This window comes from Argiope bruennichi, chromosome 5 (assembly GCF_947563725.1).
Source record: "Argiope bruennichi chromosome 5, qqArgBrue1.1, whole genome shotgun sequence".
Taxonomy (NCBI): domain Eukaryota; kingdom Metazoa; phylum Arthropoda; class Arachnida; order Araneae; family Araneidae; genus Argiope; species Argiope bruennichi.
Genome location: NC_079155.1, coordinates 46,458,148 through 46,483,954, shown reverse-complemented (window position 1 = coordinate 46,483,954; position 25,807 = coordinate 46,458,148). Strand labels below are relative to the sequence as shown.

The 25,807-nt window shown below is 28.5% G+C and overlaps 1 protein-coding gene across 4 annotated transcripts in view; it reads right to left on the bottom strand.

The window, feature by feature from the left end:
- LOC129968542 (dual specificity tyrosine-phosphorylation-regulated kinase 4-like) overlaps positions 1–25,807 on the bottom strand; it is a 144,618-nt gene that overhangs the window by 83,797 nt on the left and 35,014 nt on the right. The window contains exon 1 of one of the 4 annotated variants that reach the window (XM_056082538.1): positions 24,493–24,604. The exons of 2 other annotated variants lie outside the window; for them this stretch is intronic. In XM_056082538.1, coding sequence (XP_055938513.1) covers positions 24,493–24,570 — 78 coding nt within the window. In that variant the 5' untranslated portion in view covers positions 24,571–24,604. Of the gene's footprint in view, positions 1–4,957; positions 5,428–24,492; positions 24,605–25,807 lie in introns of those variants that run through there. One more of the 4 variants, XM_056082541.1, reaches the window with a different exon arrangement.

Here is a 25,807-nt window from a genome sequence, read left to right as displayed (position 1 = left end):
ATCTTGCTCCACTGATGCAATAAATGTGTTAAACTACATGGCTTTTGTATCAAAAATTAACCCTGTTTGTATATAACTTTTGATAGTGAATTCATTTTGTTTTCTGCTTTTTTTATGGCTCATCGGAACTTGGGAAGAAAACTACCCTAATATTTATTACGATAACTTCTGATGGTTAATTATTTATGACATTAATTAACAAGACAAAATGGTCTTGTTAGACCTTATCGCTTGGCTTTGAAAGAGCCAATTTTCAGACACGGTTTTTTTGGTCTTCAAGTGAAAATACAGAGAATATCTTGCCGGCTTAAATGTTGGGCCTCTCCATTTGACAATAATTCAAATCAAGATACCTATCTAAAAACAGACTGGAATAATTTAATATAGACTTCTTCTTATGCATTTCATTTTGATATTGAAAACAACTCACATGATAAAAGTATCTGCGTTTGACATTTAAAACTGTATGTACATTATATTATATCATATAAAATATGTCATATCATATAACATGTACATTCTATCATATTATGCCATAAAGTATAATATGATAGAACATAGCTGGAAATATCGAATAGGTTTAGGAATCCAAAATAAAACTTTCATGGAGCATTTGGCGTCTATCATTTGAATATAATTTTATCCCAAAAACGTCACATTTACACTAGATAAAAATGAAGCTTTACAGTTTTTATTATGATTTACAAAACAGCCGTAAATATTTTTTGGAGAACAATTCTTTTTAATTCTTCATTGAAACTAATTTAAGCCAAACGATATTGATTGAAACTGAAGCGAAGCCAAACGATACTGATTGAAAATGAAGCGAGGCCAAACGATACTGATTGAAATTAATGGCAAAGCCAAACGATATTGAGTGAAATTCTGTTCTACAAAGAAAATGATTCCTGAAAGAACAGTTCTCACGGAATAACAAAGCGAATATTTTTATTACATTTCCAATAACTTTTCCTTTGAAAACCTGTAAAGAGCTACGAATGCAGTGCGTGTTGATCAGCTGCCGAATCCTTTGAAGTACGCACAAACACGCAGACCGTTTTGTCGACCAGTCTAAAGCATAACTATAATATGGGTCACAAAATATCAACAAATCATAAATATTTCCGAGCAGAAATATTAGTTCCAATATCGATTTCTGGTCTTAGCAACGCTCTAATGTTTATTCCTCTTGTGTTCCTTCTTTCGGCATTGCAGCTCTGGCGGATTAGGGTCGAAAACGTTGAACTTGAGGGTAAGTTCCAGTGACCTAGAAAATCGCCGTGGCGCGAAGTACACGCTGAGTGTATTTTTTTAACGCCTCGATAAATTCGCCTCGATAAATAGGGTTGCAATTATCCGATAGCGAAAGTGATACTCTTTATTTCTTCCTTTTTTTTTTTTTTTAACTTTAAAAAAGATGTTGATGCTATTACCCTACCTAAATACGTTATTTTGACAACAGTATTCGATCAGGATCCTTTAAAAGAACTGGGATATTTCAAAAGTTACGGGATTGTTTCAAAGTAGTTAAAATAGTCTCGCTTTCCAAAAGACACTTTTTACCATTAAAAAAAAAAGAAGCGCCAATTTCTTGCTTTTTCAAAGAGCCACTTTTTACCATTAAAAAAAGAAAAAGAAGCGCACTTTCTTGCTTCTAAATCTTATCGAGATATGAAACTTTAAATATTCTATTTAGGACATTTAAATAGCTACCTTGAGAAAGATAACTTATCAATGGCCATAGTCGTACGAGGTAGACATTGATTGCCTTTAAAATATTATAATCTAAGTTTCAAGATTTGGTCGGTTTTTGTCACCGAAATGTAAAAACTTTTTTTTTTTGTTTCAAATGTTAACATGCCAAAAATATTTTATTGAATATAAATAATAGAATCGGAGAACTGTATATAAATTTAAGCTTTGCAATTTTTTCAGCATTTCATTTACAGAATCATAAAATATAAAATATACTTCTTTACATCACTTAAAATCTTTTTTTTTTTTTTGAAAGTATAAATGATCGCAGCGATGAATCGAAATTTCCTAAAATGTATTTCATTTTTTTAAGTTGTGAATGTAAATCTAAAAGGTGTTTTTTTCGGTATCTAATGGCACACTATAATTCTTGTTAGTTTCATAATAAAGTCAAATGAAATAGTATTTATACTCGTTTATTAGTAAAACTTTGAAATATTTTGAAGGCGATAGAATAATAGAATACAAGTTACTGAAAGCTGAATTAAAACCAAACGGCCTACCCTTAACACAAAGAAAATCAATTTCAATTCATTGTTAATTATTCCCTATTAGTAAAATATGTCCAAAACTGCAGGATATCTTCGTGATATTGCCAAGCATTCAAAATATCAAACAATATCAGGGAGATGTTGTAGGATATCATATACTAGTAGGTTTCTTAACTGAGAATCAATCTTTGTAATTTTAAATAATGACAATTTTTCTTCAATACTGGATATTTTATAACATTGAGAACAAAAAATTCTTTTTCGCAAAAATTATTATAGACTTTAAATACATGATTAAAAAAAAACAGCAAACAAAAAGTTCTGTTTTTTTCCCCAAATAATTTATTTTTTTAAAGTCATTTTGAACTTTCATACACTTTTCAACAATAATAATGAGATGAATCGACAACTTTTTAATGCTTAAAAACAAGACTATTATTAACTGATTGTATAAAATTAAATTAGGATATAATTTAGAAATACAACAGATAAATAATTTAAAATTATATAATTACTAATATAATGGAGATAACTAAATAAATAAAACAGAAATAAATAAAACGTTTATTTATTATTAACTTTTAATTTCTAATTTATTTCTATATTAATATTTATTATTGTTCGTAAATACAAAAATAAAAAATTATTTAGTAAAAGAATAATTTATTACACATAAAGAAATAATGAACCTTTAACGTGTATATAAACTTGCTTTACTTTATAAAAGTAATATCTCATGTAATAAAGATATAAATCTATTGTTCTATATCCCCAAAAGGTTTTTCTTCCTCATAGAAAGCACTTCTCCCATGAGCACATTTATGACTGTTGACATGTCTTTCAATCTCATCTGGACATCTATCAAAAGAATTACTCTATTTCTGTACTGATGGACATAGCCAATCATTACACGAGAATGGAATCGATCAATCACTTTCGTTAGCTGTTCCCACTTTATTACACTGCTGAAGACCTATTAGACCAGGACAGAATTGCCATAACCGAGGATAAGGCTTAATCATGATCAACTTTTGATGACCATAGATGAGGGAACAGTTTATTAGAACTTCTAAATATAGTTCTTCATGGTTGTGTCTCGCAATGAAAATTAACGATACAATAAATTATTTTCAGTACAGTTACCTTTCGATATTTGAAATAAGGTAATGAACATTTTAATAATTCAGGTCACTCAGAATAAGACATTTTCATATGCTGATAGAATATTAAAGAATTTTTTTTTATGCAGACGATAAATAAAAAAACACAATAAATTTGAATTTTGCATCAACTGTTTATAAAAATTTCAATCTCAGGACTTAAAATTCAGATTTTTTTCAAATGATTGCTAAAATGTAAGTGAAATTATTTTCGAGCGCATTTAAAATTCAGAAAGAATACATTGAACTTTTTATACAAAATATAAATAATGACATCCAATTTGGATTTCACTTTATAAGTTTTTTTCGCAACAGAAATTAAATTTAAAACTTTTCGATGAAAAAATAATTAAATATTCTTTTGCACACAATAAATGATAACAACGAACCTACATTTCACAATATATATAACTCAAGAAAAATTAAATCCAAATATAATAAGGAATCGGAAAGAATTTTTTCCAAAAGAAAATCAAAATTTAAATAGAATGGATTAGAGCTTTTTAAACAGATGATAAATATAAGAAAAGACCATGTATTTTCGAACAAATCTTAATAAAAAAAAATTGTATTAAAAACAGTATAAAAGTTCAGATTAATATTTTCTTTATTCCAGACTTGTCATATTCATGAATTACTAAATTTAAATTATTATTTCATTGAATTTTCTTAAAAAAAGTCATTTTTAAAGTTAAAAAAAGTTATTGTAGATAAGTTTTTAAAAGACTTGTTCTATAACCAGATGATATTGTACTTTCACTGACAGTTAGGAAATTATAAAACCTGAAAGTGATATTTAAAAAGAAATTAACTCATGTTAACATGAAAAAATAACTCAACGAATTTATCTGTGTTCTTTTTTTCATTCACATGCAATCTCCAGTATTTCAGTTCATTTTTTTAAAAAAAATTTATCAGAAAGTAGTTTGATATTTAATGTTTTTTTTAGTTTCAAATTTTCAAGAACAAATTAATGCGTCTTTTTTCCATTAGGAATCTTTTAGAATTCTCTAGCCTTCTTCTATGATGCCTTCTTGTAGAAAAGTAATATCGATTTCAACTCTATCCATTTAAAGAGCAAAATTGCAATTTTTTTTCTCTACCCTGTAAAATCTACTTTAGCAAAATTTCAGTGTTGTTAAAATCAAAAACGGGCTACAATTTTATCCATTTCATTATTTAAGCAATAAATTACATTGACATCACTTATTTACAACCGATTTTTTACTTTTTCATTAAATTCGAAACTAACTCAATCATAAATTTTAAAAAATTACCGGTAATTATGCCATCTGCAATGTTTTATTTATAATGTACGAAGATCAAAGATTTCTTAATTATTAAATTGCCAGATTTATTTTTACTATCAAAGATTATTTAATATCACATATTATGAAAATTTAAACAAATTGATCAGATTAAACATACGCTAAGTCACTTTCTTGATGACTTCAAATTTTGAAAACATTTTTACCATAATACTTTATACAATCCAAATTGACTGAACTTAAAAATGACTATTGATTAATAAGAAAATAAAAGAATACGTACGAAAATGTAAGACGATGGATAGTAGTTGCGTGTATTCATGTCCACAGTGAAATCTTTTCAGATCAATAAAGTTATTCCTGAATGGTTTTCAGGGGGTGTTTGTTGTGTATATTTCAATTATTAGCTCTGTAGCATAAGAATGTCGAAAGCATCACTGGTCACAAGAGTGCATAAACGTATTTTTTTGTTGAGACAAGGCAATTTTCTATTATATGGAACTTGGCTTGAAAATTCATCTATTTTCCGTATTTCAATCCAATTCCTGTTTAATAACAAGACTTAACCACAGGATAACGGTCTTCTTCTTTTTTTTTAAATCACAATACCACACTTTTGAGCAAAAGAAGAAACTTTCTCCTGTTTGAGCAACTTAACTTTCTTTGAAGCATGCAATGGCCATACACCCAGTGAGGGGAGGGATCGTTTACCTTTGAGTCGATGACGAGCTGTAATGTTTGGAAAACGTGCAACTCGTGCGGCGAAGGCAAAAGAAAAAGAAGAGTTTCTCGGCGGAGTTGAAACACCAATTGAATCCTCACCCTCCTTTCAGTTGTTTCCAAAAATAGCATCCGTTCTGTTGGTGTTTCTGCGGATGCCTTTACAGAGTTTGAAACAACAAAAGGAGGGATGCTACTGGGAGGGTGGATGATCCCATTCCATCACGTGATGGCACGGGTTCGCTCGAATCATTACAAAAGAAGATGTGGATTGTGGATAAAACTTATTTCTGGATCGCCGATTATGGCTAAAAATTGTGGGGGGAAATTGCAAAATACAAAAGTCGACATCCTTTGAAGTTCGCGGCGTAGTTGAGTGGACTCGGAAATGCTTCTTGGAATATACACGTTTGGGAATTTTATTTTGGTCTCAATTTCGCAAAAGGAGATGATAGCGTTTTTTTTTTATTTATCTGGAAAGCAAATTGTTACGATATTTATGTAATTACTAGCTAGTACTAAATCTGAAACAGCTATCTTGTTTAATTAGGAATGATAGAAAGAATGATATTTATTTTCTTGTCGGCAAGGAATACATTGAATGAAATTGAATGATATATAAAGGAGAAGTATAAATAATATTTGTTCTATTTTTTTCACTTTATTATTCAAGTGCTTTAGGGCAGACAATATTTTTTTGCTTTGTTTTTCAGTCTTCAGCAAAAATAAATAAATTTCTTGGCTGTCCGACTTGTAAGCAATCCAGCATACAACTGGCTATGTGAAAAACATGGATTTTATATGTTCAGTCACTTGGATCTTGCACCTTGTTGATGGTCATAGAGAACGCCAGTTGAATGGGGAACTGCAGTCGTTAGAAATCAAAAGCATTTTTCAGGAATCCTTCTTCAAGAATTTATAATGTATAGAAGTAAATAGCTTAAACAGAGAGAAGAATTCTGTGCCCAAGGTAAACATATTCTATGCATACGACGTGGTTTGATGGTATGAGCAACCAATTCAGAATACATTGATTCTTTTTACTGACACATTTTATGGCATTTAATTGCAATATTTCCCATTGAAATTAGAGAATTATACATAATCTTTAATTGATTCAGTTCTTCTTTATAATTTATTTAACGTTAAACCTACAGCGAAGGATGAAATGACTGATTTTCAATGGCAGTTCCAACGTATCGGTCAAATGCTGGTAGGTTTAGTTTTACAGTACACTCCCGAGTATCCGGTTCGTGTTTATCCAACTACCGTACTATACTGCCTAGTTTTCTTTTATCGTAATTAAATGAGGAAAGCAAGGCGTTGCATTGGCAAAACGTTGCCAAGGCATTGGAAGCGGCATTTGCTACGATCCATCTATGTGTCGTGTGCAAAATATAAATTGTGACAGGAAAAGAGCAGCGTTATTATTACCTTTTCACATCTGTGTAGTCATTTATCAGTGAAAAATAAAATCATTTTAAGTCACTTTTCTTAAGAATTAGGCCTACGATTTACATAAATGTTTTATTTATGTTCCGTCCATTTAAGTTGGGCATTACAGAATTTAAGTTAAAATGTGAACAGTTTATATCCTTTAACTTACTTTTCCTCTAATAAGCGAAGCAGCCGTACAGTATATAAACATATTTAAACTACCAGTACAGAGCATACTACTTTAATTAAACAAATTACCGGCAACTGCTTGTATGATTCACAGGGCCGCGGTTGCGTTCACATTCTACGTGGCTTGAGATAAATGGGGGGCTCAGTGCTCAATAAGAACTGAAAAAATACATATTATAACAGTGAGTTTTGGTATAAAAACTTAGTCTTCTGATATTGGTGGGCAAAGAAAATGAGTTTACAGAACTCCATCTTATCCGGCTTTTTTTGTTATCTGGCCTGCCTTTTCACTACATTAGGCCGGATACTCGGGAGTGTACTGTATTTTATTACTGGTTGCTAAAATATTTGCTGCATTTTTAAGAGAACTGGTTCGTATATGTAACAAGAATAGTTATCAAGCCAATGCATTATTAATAACTAGTCGGTTTGACATGAATATTGGTTATGTTTAATTTCAATTAATCTCTTAGGCCTAAATTGAAGATGATCCTTTGAAGGCTTGCATTTCTACAGTCATTTTATTCCATGATCCTTCTTTTTAAATGCATCGAAACAACCTGGTTTATAGAGAAATGTTCCTTTAAGTAATTATTAAAATTCTTTGTTTTTTCTCTTAACATTCCGTTTGTCGCATGTTTTTTTTCAAAAACATGTGGTCGCGCTGTATCCTTCAGATAAACCATTATATATTTTTTAAAATTAGTAAATAATATATCTCAGTGATAGAAAAAATATAGATAAAAAATACATTTTAAAGTAGACACAAACAAAAACACAACAAATTTTTTCTAAAAAAATCTAGAAAGCTAGCAAAAAAGAACTTTCTCTCAGACATCGCATCATCCAGTTTTTGAAGAAAAAAAAAGTAATCGTGTACCTTTCAAATAAAATGCGACTAACGAAAGAAGAAAAACATAAAAAAAAACTAAAATTAAATCCATTGTAATTACGATTTAAAAAAATGCAAGAAACAAGCAAAATTCGACAAATTCTAAATCCATTCAATAGTCAAGTAATAATCACTTAAAAGTTAAAATAATATAATCTATTTATTCAAGCTGGAACAAAGTGGAACACAAGAAGTCTTTCGCAGTGATAACTTTTTCTAAGAATCATCTTAGAAAAATAAATCGGGAAAACAAATGATACTTCAAAAACTGAGATACGATTAATTATTATTTCTTTCATTGCTTTCCACTTCTAATTTCTGAAAGTATGCATTGATATATTTTTTAATTCCAACTTACAAAACAAGGTAAAATAAATATGATGAAAGAGGAGTACTTCATTTTTTCCCCCTCATCTTCTTTCTCCTATCAAATTAGGACGAAAAAGTAGTAAGTAAAAGCTTAGAAAGCAATTTTTTCAGCTAGGTTAAAAAAAAATTATGTAACTTTTTAATAGAAACAATTTATAAATAAATAATCCGATTTAAATTGTCTTGAAAAAGAGGACTTAATTTTTTTCCCCTCTCAATAATAAAAGTAATAAATAAAAGTTAGGTGAATTACTTAGAAGATAATTTCTAAAAAAAAAAAAAAAAATTAATCTTTTTAGTATTATGCATTTAAGTTTATTTAATAATTTTATTAATTGTTATTAATGATATACATACTATTTTCAAATCATAATTTTATTAATCATTAAAATAATTAATCAATATGAATTATTTACTAATGATCGAAATAGCCTAGGAAATTTTACTGAAATTAGTTATATTTTTTGATTTAGGCACCTACTCACTTCATTACAATAGTTTTTATTACTGATTAAATTAATAGTGGAACTTATATTTCTTTAACTTATTACGAAGTTCTATTCTGATTGAAAGGTTATTAGTTAAAATGATCGTTAAATCGGATTTATAAAACTTTTTCATTAAAACGAATGATATATATATAGTATATTGTCACGGATTTACTACTTCCGTTCGAGGTTCTTTTTCTAGATTTGATGGTCGATGCAGAAATAAACAACAGCAGTCAGTCCTTTAGTAGAAAACAACGACATTTATTGAACACGAAGACGACAAATTACACACGAAGAGACGAATACACAGAGACGACAAATATATACAGCCGAGACGAACACATAGCAGCACACTACAACAAACAGTAATCCGCAAGTCGTAATCGGTAGCAATAACAACCACAGGACACAAAGCGGCCAAACAGAATTCAGCAAGTGAGGGAGTCTTAGTAGCTTCAATCTACGGTCTCTACAAACAACTGCAATTCTCCACTGTCTCCTCGCTTTAGCTGTATCCAGCTGCCGACGCACTACTACACGACTGGCTACTCCTCTCAGGACTCGATGCTGCTTCCACAATAGACACCAGGATTCATTACCAGCTCCAAACAATGCTGGCACTTTGTCGGTCAAATCCAACTTTTCGGTCCTTGCTTCGTTATCCTCTCAACGACTCGATACATGACTCCAACTTCATTGATGACTGACTACAATTGACTTACTGCAGCCTGAGACTGCCGGCCTTTTATAGTTCCCGGAGGTGGCCGAGAAGGTTCTGGACCAATCAAACGTATCTCGATTCTTACTGGCTCAAATGCTAAAATTCACGAAACTTTCATTAACATCTATTTTGTCGCCAGAGTCACTAAATTCGTCGCCAAATGATCGCCAAGCTCTAAGATCACTGACGCGGCACTCGATCAGCACCCACAAGGTTGATCGTAAAACGGTCTTTCCAATGATTCAGCTAACCGTGCTGAAAAACAACTATACAGGTTTGTAACAATATTATATATATATATATATATATATATATATATATATATATATATATATATATATATATATATATATATATATATATATATATATATATATATATATATATATATATATATATATATATATATATATATATATATATATATATATATATATATATATATATATATATATATATATATATATATATATATATATATATATATATATATATTTGTGTGTGTGTGTGTAAACATAGTTTTTAGCAGTTTCGTAGCCGAGAAGAGAAGACACATAAATTTTTAACTTCTATTTACTCCATCTCGGGGTGGGGTGGGCATAATTTACGTACAAGAATAAGTGGAAGAAATACGTTTAGTTTACATCGCGACGTAGGAGTAGAAGAGCAAAAGAGACCGAAATGCTTTCCTCAATGATTTTATACTATGAGATTCTGTTAGGGATTTCTTTAACACATGTCAATTTAGGTAAGGGAATTTTGAGTATCTTTAAAAGAATGCTGCAAGAATTCAGGATTTTTTTCCCTTCCCTCGGGGCTTGAGAACTTGCCGAAGTAAGCATTTTTATACAGTGCGTGTAACATTAATTAACCCGTTACCTGCCGAGGATAACTTGCGAGATTCGGTCCCCAGTGCCACGTATATGTATATGTATATAGATTGCGAGACGTATATATACGCCAGGGGCAGTTAACACATTGACTTAGGGAGACGTATATATACGCTCGCGGCAGACAAGGGGTTAAATAAAAAAAGGTGGAATTGGATCAGGAAAAAAGAGAGCATTTTAGTATGAAGTTGATACTGGCTAAATTAAGATAAAAATTAGGGAATCAATTAGGGCTTAATTTAGATTAAGAGATATCATTACATACATATGATGAATTCGGCAATTATACTTAATCTCATTGCTTTCCACTTCTAATTGTGGATAGTATATGTTATAGATCCGTTAATTATACATAATGATCCGCTTATTACCTTTACCTTTATTCAAAATATTTATACATATAATTATTATATGTAATATGAAAAATACGTAATATGTATTATATTTATTCTAAGTAATTCAAACAAAATTACTATCTAAAAGTATGTTTTATTTTTGAATCTAATGCTTATTTATTTATTTATTTCGATAGTCAGGTTTGATGGTAAGTCACATGAGCTTGGAAGAGAAAGTGAAGTCTCGTAACAACCTGCAACCGCACGGAACAGACTACAGTACTGCTCAAAACTAGCATTTCGCCGAGCAATCTTAACAAACGACTACCGCACTCAATTCCACATACCAGAACTGTCATCCACCAACTGGCAATTTGCATAATATTTCAATTCCCTCGAGTGGCAGTCTGGAAGAGGGGTGCATCGAGCCTGGATTTGCATTTCCGGCTCTTCTCCCCATCAAAATGCTGATATAAAGAAAGCAAAAAAGGATCCTGAGAGTCACTTGGGCAGAAAGTGGTGGTGGAAGGATACGATATCGATCAAGACTGGTGCTTTCCATCGGCCGAGAAAAGAGATTCTCCATCTGCCCCCTTCCGGAAGTTGGAATAACTGGAAGATACCTCCGCTTTACAACCTCTATCTTTGGTTCATCCATCGATAAATTGGCCCGTTCTATTTATACCTCCTTATTTCATTTTCGGGGAAAGGATATAACTAACCTCTTGCGGACCTGCATGGCTGCTGCTTTGATTTGGACGTAAGGATATTTATTCGTTATCGTTTCTTTCTTCCGGGTAAGGGTAAAGTTGGAAATTTGTTGCATTTCAGATTTTTTTTTCTGTATATTCTTGCTTCTGAAGTAACAATAATAGCACTTGTGGTTTTTCATTAATATTGGAATAGAAATGTCAGCCATGCATCTGATCAACGGAAACGAGGAAATAGTTTGATTACCGACTTAAGAGCAGTCCATTTTAAAGTGTTAATATATTATTTACACAGGAATTATTATAATTATTAAAATACAAATAAATGCATTGTACATCTTTACTAGTGTAACAATAAAAATGCATACTGCTTTCGTTAAGCCATTAGTGAAAACATCAACCACTCATTTCATCATCGGAAACTTGAAATCAGTCTGACTTTAAAATAATGGAAAATACTTTTAAATGGATTTAAGATTAGTCCGTTTTAAAATATTGGTGTATTTAGTTGAACAGAAACTATTCGAATTTATTAAAGTAGAAACAAATATTCCCTAAATCAGATATTCCCATAAGCATTTGAAATTCATTATATATTAAGATTTTTTTTAAAAAGAAAAAATTTTTTGGCTATAAAACATTAGGTAAAGCACTTCAAAACAACCTTCTTATTTTTAAAATAAAAACAAGTATATAGTGCATGTTAAAAAGAAAATCAAAAGATTATTTTTAAAAAGAAAGAAACGAATTTAACATATCATATTGCTATTCCTCACATAGTGCAAATTAAAAAATGTGTGTGTGTGTGTGTGTTTTTTTTTGTTGTTGTTGTTCTTGTTGAAAGAAAAAAAACCCTGAAGATTATATAAAATATTAGGTAAAGCAGAAAAATGTGATATAATGGTATGGTAAATATATTAAAGCAGTGGTATATTATTATATAAATGAAATAATTTAAATATGCTAGTGCTTTAATATGCTTAGCATTAATATAAAGCGAAATTTGCCACAAATTAAAGATTAAATAAATTAACGACTGGGCGTAAAATTTATTGGGGAAAAATCTTTTGCTTTTAAAAAAAAGAGTAAAATTCAAATTATTAAATATTAAAAAAAAATATTGGCTAAAATGACAAGGATAAAATTATCTAAATTATGTAATGTTTTATAAAATGATTTTTTAAAAATTACATGGCTGAAAACTGATCTTATCATAAGTAGAATCTTTACAAGTTTTGATTGTTATTCTGTCAATCATTAAGCTGTTAATTTATTAGGCCCAGAATAACAATTTCTTTAACTTTAAATGCCTCATATATTCTTTCTCGACTTTTTCTTTGAGAAGGAATGCAATTTTTACAATGTAAATTAAATTATTTTGCTTTAAAAATATTATCTGTAAATTATCTAATCAAAGATCTAAAAGATACAAATATAGTTCAAACTAGCTTCTTTTATATAATATTGAATGGAAACATGGCACCCTATATCCTTCATTGCAAACTTGAACATACGACTCATAGCGTTTTGAAAAATCGCCTGCTGAACTGAAAATGACTGATAATACAAAGACGCTATCAAGTCTGAAGTTAGTATAACTGAAAAAAAGAGAGAGAGAGAGTGAGAGTCTCTCTCTTACCCAGAAGCAACAGAATGTCAATAGGAGTGGGGAGGGATGGGGGCAAAATAATCAAATATTCATTAAAAGAGAGATAATTCGTTTTATTTATAATTTTTTTTGTCCAAGAATTGAAAAAAAGCCAGCTTGAATTTGAATAAATTGTTTCCAATATCTCGTTTTTAACTTTTAAGTAATAGAGTTAATATAAAATTTTATATCACACATTTACTTTTTAAAAACTAGGTTCTGAATAATCCCCTTCTCGAATTCTACTTAGTTTAGAATGCAGTCTCCCAATATTGCATAATTTCGGCACATACTTTCTTTACAAATTATTTATATTCTTCAACAGTCAATCGTGCAATCTTTAGTGCCAATATAAAATTGAAAAAGAAATGGGGAGCCCCCCCCCCTCTTTTTTTAAATTCTGTTACATTAATAAAAAAATTTTCCAGCTTGCAATAAAAGCTCCATAATTCACTTTTAAGTACCCATAAAATTTTATTAGTATTATGTATAAGGTGTTCACTCTAATCACGGCCAAAAGTTAATTTCTAAGCCGTTAGAAATAAGCATATATTTCCAACTGAAAAATTGCTCTATATGATGAAGTCTACAAGTCTATATTTTTATATTATCCACAAGCTTAATAAGTCATATTTAGTAAAATATTCTTGACACACTAAATTAAAAAAAATATTCCACTCTTCAGCAACTAAAACTTTGAGTTCTGATTCAAAGTATGAAGTTGACTGAGTTCTGCAAATTCGAATTCCTTTATTCTAACCAATCAAATTTCCTCTGATTGACCAATCTTCCTCGTGTTGCAAGATATTCTGAAATAGTGATATTCGAAACTTATTAACTGAGTCAATTGACGAAGTGAATTGGTTTTTTTTTTATTTTTTTTTTATTTAAATTACAAAATATCAAACTATTTTACTGAATATGTCTAATAAGATCAAGAGACTAAATAAAAATTTTGATTCACACTTTTTATCAGTAATACATTTATTGACCAAAACAAATTAAATGTAATTCTTTGCATCAAATAAAATATTTTTCGGAACTTGTTTTAAGGGCTCCGTGTTAAAGCGCAAAAAAAAAAAAAAAAAAAAAAAAAAAAAAAATGTAAATAGTCGTTAATCATCTTGGCTGAATTTGGACATATTTTGGAGGAATAATCATCATGAGGAGCTTGGCGATCTTAGCGTAGTTTGAAAAATCAAGTAAATCCAAGTATGTAATCATCTAAGCGAAATCTTTTTATTTTATATATAATAGAGCTTGACGATCTTGGCGCAATTGAAAATCACTAAGTAAATTTGGGGCCATAAAAATAAATAAGTACTCATTTTTTAAACTTGAAGTACATGCCTATTGCTAATATTTTTAAAAAATTAGCTATTTAGATACGATTAGAGACATTATATTTAATTATTATCAAAAAGAGCATCTGCATTTTGCAAAATTGATGACATGTCCTTTTATTTTTAGCATCAAAAAAGTTTCATTAAATCAGTTTAACATTTGCTCTAAATTTCAAGTACAGCATTTACTGATTAGAATTTTAAGAAATACCTTCATGGTACCTAAAAATGAAATCAATTTATTTCTCAAATATAGAAATAGAATTATTACTAAATTTAATAAGGTTATAAAAATCATAAAAAAACTATATCCGAAAGTATTCTCTTAACAATAAATATTTATACAATAATTGTTATCAATAAAAATTTGAAATCCATGGGACAAAAAAGATCATAATTTTAAATCAATACTACCGGTGAAATGTTCGAAATTTTTATTAGTTATTTTTTTCTCGTTATTGAATACACCATAATCAAATTATAACAAACAATGGACAAATTTGTTTAATGCTCCAAACAAGAAACGAAATCAAAGTTTGGAATAAAAAAAAAATAATAATTGCATTACCGACCAGTTACTAAGAGGTTAAGCATGAACATAGAACACATAATAGTTATTTTGAATATTTAATTGGACGATATTGAAATGTTTATACTTTCCATTCGATTTAAAACGATTCGGTTTCGTACTTTTCAATATCTGGAATTATTGTAATAATAAGCCTTTACCTTGGAACTATTTGCCAAACGATAATTTAAAATTCTTAGTTTATAGAATAATGTTGGATCTCGAAAGTTTCCGAGCACACATTATTATTATTTTTCAATAAATTCATATTTCTTCTTAAATTAATATGACATTCGTTTGCAAAAAAATCGTTTGCTAAAATTGATAATAGGATATTTCCTGTTTTGTTTTGAAATTGAAATTCATAAATGTTTTTAACGGCAAAATCAGATAAATATCAGATGTATTATTTTTTCATCCTTTCAGATTTCGAGACTTATTCAATTTATATTTTCATAACAAATATGAAAATTTTAATTTAATTAATTAAAATGCCATTCGTGGTTTGTAAAAATTCAATTTTAATTTAATAATAACTTCACAAAAAGCGCATGTTATTTTAAAATTTATGTGCACAAGTTTTCCGATACTTTTCTACAAATATTACAAAGATTTTTCACAACAATTCATGTATTAGTAAGAGAAACTTAAAAATCAAAATGTAGAGAAACTAAACTTAACAACCTATACTTAAATTTTCAGTCCATGAGTGTTTTACAGAACAAGAGCCACATTGTTCACAAAATTCACCTGACCAATAAAAAGTGAATATCAAGATATTTACTAATGGACTCAGATAGAGATTTGAAGGCCTGAATTATATTGAGCATACCTGGAAAGCTTTTAAAATCATAACTGTTGTTTTTCATTCTTCCTTCGAGAATCTGCAGTTGCAAAGTATAGGATCAACTGCCTTAGGGTCTCATCAACTGCCTGATTTCTGATAAGACGTTGCACTGTGAGAAGGACAATACTTTAAATTAGTTTCATTTCATGTTTGATATTTGGCAACAAGAATCTTGGACATTTTTGTGCTTACTGGATTTGCAAACCATCATAAATGTTAACTATAACTGTGGTATGTTTATAACTATAATGTATAACTATATAGTATGTTTATAACTATAATGTATAACTATATAGTATGTTTATAACTATAATGTATAACTAATATAGTATGTTTATAACTATAATGTATAACTAATATAGTATGTTTATAACTATATAGTATGTTTATAACTATAATGTATAACTAATATAGTATGTTTATAACTATAATGTATAACTAATATAGTATGTTTATAACTATATAGTATGTTTATAACTATAATGTATAACTAATATAGTATGTTTATAACTATAATGTATAACTAATATAGTATGTTTATAACTATAATGTATAACTAATATAGTATGTTTATAACTATATAGTATGTTTATAACTATAATGTATAACTATATAGTATGTTTATAACTATATAGTATGTTTATAACTATAATGTATAACTATATAGTATGTTTATAACTATAATGTATAACTAATATAGTATGTTTATAACTATAATGTATAACTAATATAGTATGTTTATAACTATAATGTATAACTATATAGTATGTTTATAACTATAATGTATAACTATATAGTATGTTTATAACTATAATGTATAACTATATAGTATGTTTATAACTATAATGTATAACTAATATAGTATGTTTATAACTATAATGAATGTTAATTATAACTGTGGTATGGTTAATGATTATTGATTAGGATTTATGTAAATTCAATAAAATAATCCTATTATTTATGTTTAGTCCAATTTTTTTTACTGTTGAAAAAATGATTCTCGTCTTTTGATCAGTGATTTATGTGATTGGACTTTTCTGGCCAGGCAGACATTTTGTATATCTATATAATAAATAAAAGGATTTTTTTTCTAATTGTAAATGTTCTAAATCCAGGAATATAAGAGGTTAAAAACGATAGATTAATGAAGTGTCTCTATTTGAAAATTATGCATTCATTATACTATTATTTATTACGAAAGCTAAATGAAAGGAATTCAAAACTTTTATCCCCGAGGAAATAGCTACAAATCACTACGAAATGACTCAACGGTCAAGAGTCTTGAACAGGTGTAAATTCAACAAAGTATATAAAACAGATCTGTTTAAACTGTTACTTAACAAACGTCATAAACTTAATTCAAAAAGTAAATATAAATAACAAATTTTTGTGATAAACTACGAGTTTTTTTTAAAAAAAATGCTATTATTAAATAAATAATTCGTGCTTCTGAGGCAGATTTGATATGTGAAGATGAAGCGTAAAGAGCTTTTATTTTGTGTATGTCTATTAATAATAATGGATCATGGGTATGTGTGACAAAAATGTTTGACTTAGAGCTCTCAAATTTGGCAGAAATATACTCTGTAACATGGGTATGTGGAACTTAGAGAATTTCTTAAAAATTTTAATTAATTAAAAATTAAGCGAGATTTTGACATTTTTCTTCAATAATTTTTCAAAAATAATAAAGCACAAAAATAGATTTTACACTGTTTAATTCCAAATTTTTTTTTTAATGATAGCAATTTATTCGTCTCGCAATTTTTTATAAATTCTAAAAATGTTTTAAAAATATTTTTAAAAATTATTTGTAACAATATATTATTGAAAAAAAAAATAAAACCGTTTCCATTTTTTAATCAAATATTTAATCGTTTGATTTTCTTCCATTGGTGAAAGCTAAAGAAGAAGATTCTATTTATCAACTGTATAGTTAACATGTGAATAAAAGAAGCGGTATAACATTACTGCAAGTGACAGCATACAGTTTGAAAGATATTACCGATGAAGTTAAGTCTTTACTGGCATTGTGATATTATGAGATTTGATCCTGTAAGGAAGGTTCATGCACTCATGAAACAGAACAAGTATAAGTTTGTTAAAATAATAAATAAATTGACTCTTCCAAATACTTTAGTGATGGAAGCATAAACATCGAGTTATGCATAAGAGATAGAAATTAAATACATACATTAAAAGAAATTAAATACAACCAATATTTCTGGAGCTATTTATTTAGCTGCTGGCTAATTCCTAATAAAAAGTCAATGAGCAGATTAAATGTGTTATCAACTATATATAAATTCTATTGCAGACCTAAGAAAAGTAAGAATAAAATATCAGTTTTATTTTAATATTTCATCTAAGGTAAAACAATAAGATAACGATTTTTTTTTAAACGGCTGAAAAAAACAAAAAACAAATTCATAACTTACCGCAAAATAATTCAGATAACTGACATAAGAAATTGTCCAAATGTTTAAAGTTTTAATTCCATTTCATGCATTGAGAAGTTCGGAAAAACTTCAAAATAAATAGCCAGCAATGCACTTAAAAAAAGGAGCTGCAAAAGAATATACTTTTCAGACTTCAAGTCATTTTATCTATTTTGAAACAACACGCTTGACCAGTTTAATCGCCTGAAGATTATTACTCATTCTGTTGGAATGTCGACAATAATTAGTTAGCAAGAAATAATTTTTACTGAATATGAAAGGGTAAAAATGAAATTCTACTTCCTTAAAGTATTTTGAATGCAATACACATAATTAATACCATTGCCCAAAACCACTATTCATACATATTGGCCGTTGCTTTCATAAAACATGAAGGTGGATTTTTTTCATGAACAATCAGTAAATACATATAATTTTTCTACATGAAGTGATAATTATGTATGCTAGAAGCATATGAAAATCAATAAATTTGTAATCGGAGGCAATTAAATTTGTTTAAAAACAAATAAAATTTAAATTTAAGGAAAAGGTTTTTATTTTTATTCAATTTGAAAGACGCTGTTATCTTTCATCATTTGTTGTTTATTCTACTGCAATAACATTCTGCTAGAAAGTAAAGGTTAACAAAAAAAAAAAAAACTTTAGCATATTTCTGTCCTTCTCTTAAAAATTAAGTCAGAAAAGAGGGAAGAATAACAGGGGGGGGGGGATATATTATAAATGCTATTTTCGAAGACGAAACAAACTTCTTTTCGGGTTCTAAATGTAACATCTAATTTCGCACCCAAAAACTGGGCAGTAATTATGATTCACGTTTTTCAATAGAAAAAAAAATCAAAAACGAATTCTCAGACGATTTTTTTCCTTCGCCAAAGATTTAGATATTGATATAAAGCTTTTTTTTAAAATTACTAATCACATATAATTACTGACAAACAAAGTATAGACGCAGCTGCATTGCATAAAAATGCACAAGAAAGAAAAACTTAACTTTTTTTGTCGTATTTAGTAAAGTATTCTTGACACTCCAACTTTTTAAAGAAGAAAAGAAGTTAATTTTCTCACAATCAAAATTACTATAGTTACGAAGCTTCGAATTTTCTTATATTAAACCAAATTAAAGGCCACCTAGAGAAAGCGACTGGTATATCTTCCTCGAAGTGGCCATTGAAATGCCTTATTATTGTATAAAGTAGTGATATTCAAAGCTTTGCAACTCAGTCAGTGCTAGACGCTGAAGAATGGAGCAGCTTTTCTTTAATTTTTTGAGTATTACGTATATTTTATTAAATATGACTAATGTGACCGGGGAACTGCAAGAAAATTTAGATCTCACAACTATTGTACTTTTGTCGCCACTTTTTATTTCAAACGAAAGCTTATGGCATCTTAATAAATCATCAATGATCCTCAATTACCCCTCACTTTCATGAGAAATCCCAAATTACTTCATTGTGCATTCTCTATGATAAAAAAAAAAAAAAAAACAAAAAAAAAAAAAAACAAGACAGAACCCCAACACCAATCATTGTACTGATTTCTCTCATTTTTATTTCAGATAGAAGTTCATTACAATTAGAAAATTCATCAACGGCTTCCTGCCCTCCACCAGAGATATATCCTTTCAGGAGATATCGCAAAATAAAGCTTTGACAGAACCTCCAGCGTCAACAGCTTGACCGATTTCGTTAAATTATATTTTCCAATTAATATCACTTTTGTGCAAGCGCATTTAACCAATCCGAATGCTGCATATTTACTGTGAAAATAAATTTTTAATATTGCATGTATTTTAATCAGCGACATCTATTGTTAAATAGCCGAAGTATCTATTTAAATGACAATGGTTTTGGGTTTTACCATTACTTTATTGTTAACGTTTTGAACGTTTTCCATTTAGTATTATTGATTTATTCAATGTATAGAAACACCCCAATCATGGAACGCTCCAAAGTTCATTTTCTACATTCATTTTTTTTTTTTATTTATTTGAAAAAATTTGCTGCCGAAGCCCATCACAAATTTGCTGCCAAGACACATTTAGAAACTTAAGATGATGCTGCTCCGTCATATCCCATTCATTGTCGCTTTTGATTTCAACGATTTAAGAGTGGTGATTTCGATGTCAATAACAAAGAACGGCCTGGAGGACCAAAAAAATTCGAAGACAATCAATTGCAAGACTTATTGGACGAAAATGGGTAAAAATTGTAGAAAATGATGGAAAATGAAACTGATATATATTGTACCAATTTTTTTCAATAAATGCCTTTTTAAAGTGACAAAAATGATCAAAATACATTCAAATACATAATAGTATCTTCTTTTATTTTGACAAAATACATTTTATTAAAAATATTCAATTATTAACGCTTCACGGATGAACACGAAGGCCATTTGTCTGTAATATCATTTAATTACAATGCTGCAATTCAATTGAGTTCAAAAGGCTGAATGGTAAGTCACAAACGAGGCTTTTTAATGCATCCGGTGAGTTCAACAACATCGCATTAACATCCTTAAAAATGTAACCTTTTCAAAACTTGACATTCATTATTAATAGCTAACTACATCGGCTTTTGTCTAAAAATGAGTGTTATTTCTTTCAGCGGATGAATTATGAACTCTGCTTATCTTTTAAGTTGAAAGCACTCATCGACACGTTGATAGAAATATCGCTACTACTCGAGATCTTAGCGACCCAAAAAGAAATGTCTGTTACGGTTCTTTGTTTAAGCATGTAGGATTAGAAGAAAAGGAGCCCATAGAGATAATGTTTGACATTTTGTTTTAAAATCAGAACTGCCTCCTGTTTTGTGACGTTAAGCTATTAATTAACTATAAAAATCCAAACAAAACATGGAGGTATTGTGTTGTTATTTTTTCGCCTTTGAAATATAGAACATTGTTAAGGATCCATTTATATTCTTCCTCTTGCATCGTCAAATGCCAGGAAGGATATGTGAAGTGTAATCTTTTGTTCTTCCGCTTGCAGATTAAACGACAGTTTAGCATCCCATTCATACTTCAAATGACAAGCATTTGCTGTAATTTTGAGGCTGTCACTGTAAACAGTTAATTAAATTGCACAATATGGTGCTTCGAAATTCAAGCTTTTAAAGAATAGAACACTGGCTCAGTTTTAGAATACACTTAAATTGTATATTTGAATATGTTAAATTAATTAAACAAGTGAAAATGTTACGTATATGCAAAGATATAAAAAGAATTCTGAATAAGTTATATAAGAGATGTCTACTCTAATTTAATGATCTTAGTTATTTCTAAAGAATTAGAGATGTGCATGCTTCCAGTTGGAAAATTGTTTTAAATAACCTAAAAAATTATACGTTTATGTTGTTTGAGTCAATAAATATATATAAAATTAAAAAAATGCAAAGACTAAATTTTAAACAATTCTTTAGTCCTATATACAGATTCGAGAAGACCCACTTCCACCGAAGAACCATCGTGTAAGCAGGTTTAGTGCATGTTAAATCCGTTGGAGCCAAACGTAATTCTGCTGGTTTGGTGCGGAAGTTTGGAGGGGGGTGACAGCTCAGTTGTTGACCTCGTCATCTGACGGCGGTTCAGAATTACAGGGTCCGTCTAAAAATGGTCCTTGTGTTGCTTTAAAATGGAACGTTAATATAACTGAACTGAATTTAGTCCTATGATTCATATTTACTAAAATACTTGAACAGTTCGATACTTCTAAGACTAAAATTAATCTAGTCGTGGTTACTATTTATTATTTTAGATCATTTTAATGGTCCCTTCAAGGAAGATACGCCAACCAATGCGTGTTATTTTTCGTGGCATCTTCGTATTGATCTAAAATAAGAAAATTCATAACTTTATAGGTATGTCTGTTTTCAACTCAGAATAGTGGAACTTTTTTATTTAAAATTTAGAGTATCAAGAATAATTTAGTAGATATGATTCGTAGGACTGGGGGATTTTTTAAATTTAAACTTCGTAATTTTTTCAACACTATATTAACTAAATCAAACAACATAAAATGCAAATTTCCGTTTCATTTAAAACAATTTTCCAATTAGAAGTACTACATACTGTCTAATAATTTGAAAATTAAGTTAGCTGATGGGTTACGATTAAAGTGGAATTCTTATATATAAAAACTAATAAAGCATATTTGTCATTTACACAAAACTTTCCATTCCTCTTTATCGTCTTATTTATTTCTCATAAATAAAAAAAGACATAACTTTTATTTTATAAGTTTAATTTATTACAAAAATAAAAATTTTAAAAAAGCACTTTTCTATTTTCACAGAACAAAATTTTATGAAATTTTCTATTTAATTAAAAGCATAAGGCTTCCGCATAATAAAACATCTTTATATGTATTAGTTTAAGTTTCATTAGAATAAGTTGCTAAGTTTCCCTTATTAAGAAAATAGACTTGGATATACTATTCTGAAAACAATTTTAAATCCCTAATCACCAAGCAAATTTATTTTACATACTAATCTTGAAATCTTTTGACATTTTCTTACTTAAAATACAATTATTAAAATTAAAAGAAACTTTGAATAAATACCAAAGACATTCTTCACTATTTGTTATTTTGTAGTCTACTCATAAACATTTTAAAACCAATTTTTTTTATAACATTTAATTTCACAATCATAAAATTTTTCCTTCAAAATTCAAGTTTTAGCTATTTATTCAACAATATAATTATTTGCAACTTTTCGAATGTCAATGATTTAATTATCTTGAATGAGTTTTTGAAGTACAAAATTACGTAGTTAACACTAGAAAGTGCAGATTAAAACGCTTTTCCATTTAATTTTCTAAGTATTCAATTTAAAAACACCCACGGAACTAGGTCGACTATTTCAATGTGTTAAATTAAACGGGAATTAAACTGAAGTATGTGTATCATCATTACTGACAAATGTGAAAACACCAACATCCCAAATAAAGGAATGCAGATCCTAATTAAATTAGAATAAACCATGCATGAAATTTCTATGTTTAAACAATGGACGAATAAATTCAGTTTCCGAATTTATTCCGATAAGTAAGTTCTGAGAGCTCAATTATGCTAACAGTCTAAAAGAATAGAATTTTATTTATATTGTCCACGAAAATGCTGCATTTAATGAATTGCTCGCGGCTTTTGATAAATAAAGCGTATTTTTAAAGATAGTTTCATGTAGTATTAAAACAATTCCAATTACGAATATTTAAAATATACGAATATTACGAAATATAAAATTTTTAAAATTAAAGTACTTTCCCAAAGTTTCTTATTAAATGATATTATAATAGTAAAAGAATAAACATAAATCCAAAATTGAAAAGAATAACATAATTAATCAACAATTGAAGCATTTTATTCTATTACTTTTAAAATCGTTTGGAATAAATTTTCTATAACTATTTCCTTTTAAATTACTTATAAACATAAAATAGATAATTACAATTGAATATTTAATATTAAATTCTCTTATTTGAAATAGATACAATTTAATATCATCATTAAATCTTTCTATTAAATGTTTCTTCATTTGAAATAATTTTTATAAATGCTTCAATTGTTGATTAATTTCCGCAATGGTTTTTATAATAAGAAACTAATATACTATTGTGATAAATTCCGAAATTAATATCATAAATTCAGTTTTTCATTTTATTAATTTAATATCAAACCAAGCGATGTATTGAAATGTACAAATATGAACAAAAAACCATATTCAAAAAAAAAAAATTCTTAAAATAATCTTGAAAACAATTGAATAAGAATAATCTGGATAAGAATCATATGACAATCGAATAAGAATCATTGTGTTCTGGATATTATAAACTGGATGTACAACAGATTAATACAAAAAATTAATTGTAAACAATTTTTCAGTCAGCTTATAAATTTAAATTAATTCTGAACTTTTAACACAGCAGCTAAACAATTTTTACATGGATTAATAAAAATTTCGGTAGCTCAGATTAAAGACTTGCAAAGTTAAAAACCAAGTGCAGGCATATCAACTTTCCAGTGATTTTCACCCTATGTGGCGCCCTCTCCAAAGAGAGAGTGAAATAGTGAAAAGGAACCATAAAGAAAAGGACAGACGATATTAAAAGAACTAAATATTTTTAATCAAAATAAAAAAGCAATATGTTAAATAAAATAAAATATCGTTTTTAAAATGTTCAAAATTGAACTTACTAAAGTGGCACTGTATTGAGGTTTCATCGGAGTATACAAAGGATTCCAACATTCTTGTAGACTTAGAAACCAAGACATGGCAATGGTTTTTCTAGACGAAAATATTTGCTACTTTTGAATTATCCGTCAAATTTATTTACATTTACAATATTCCGACTCTTTTGCAGCAACCGGAAACGGGCGAACGTGTGTAATCAAACCTTGAAAACTGCGTTTCGAGGCGGAAGTAACTCCTGAAGTCGTCTGCTTCAGCGGTTCATTTCCTAGTTTAAAAAGGAAAGTCACGCCGGGAAACGCAGAACGAAAGCGTTAACTAAAATAAACCCATGCGAAGAGTACAACTTTGGAATGGTTTGTTTGAGTGGATTGAGCTTGAAGTTCAAAGTTACATATTTCATTTCAGTAGGCAGTTCGTTTCTAAATTCAATTTTGGAACCAAAATATCGCCAAAGGTGAAGTTTTGCAGTCATAATACGGAAATTAGAAAGGAGCTATTTCGGAAAAGTTCATAACAAAATTCTTTAACTAATTTTAATTAATTTTTATACTCTAGAATTTTCCAGAGATTACTTGATAAATTCAGCTTCATTTTCATCAATACTTTTCTGTTTCTAATTAAGAAAAGATTTTGAAACTTATAAGAAATAAAATTTTAAAATTTAATATTTGTTGCTTATTATTTTATTGCAAGATAATTAAAATTTGAAAAAATCATAAGAAGTTTAATTACGTAGAATTTTGCTCCTTGATTTACGTAGATCAAAATACTGCAAAAATACTTCAAAAATAATTAGGCTATATATTTTTCTATATCGATATAATTCATTTATGTGCATAATGTTTATACTAATTTCTATTTTACTCCATTTTATATTCGTTTTCAATTTTCAAATGAATGTAAGCAAACATTTTTTAATCAATAAAATCTCTATACTATCTAGAAATTTCATAGAAATGTGATTTTTTTAATAGTAGAATTGTTCCTGCTGTCATGTGATACGCGTGCCGCATTAATTTTGAAATTGGTTTTTCCCATCAAAAGAAATCGAATGTGACAGCACAACAAAGAGTAAGACTATGAAAAATCAGCACTGGCATATATCATGTGACTTTATTTTATTAGATAGATATAAAATAAATTGTGAATACAAGGCAAAAAACATCTATTATTCTATAAAGCAGCTTTAATATTTATTTCAAAAGTTTAATAGTAAGTATTTTATTTTACTTCATCAAACATTTCAGCTGGAAATAAGAATCAAATCCTTTATTTTAAGTAACAAAAAGATGTGCTTATTTAGGTTTTATTATTACA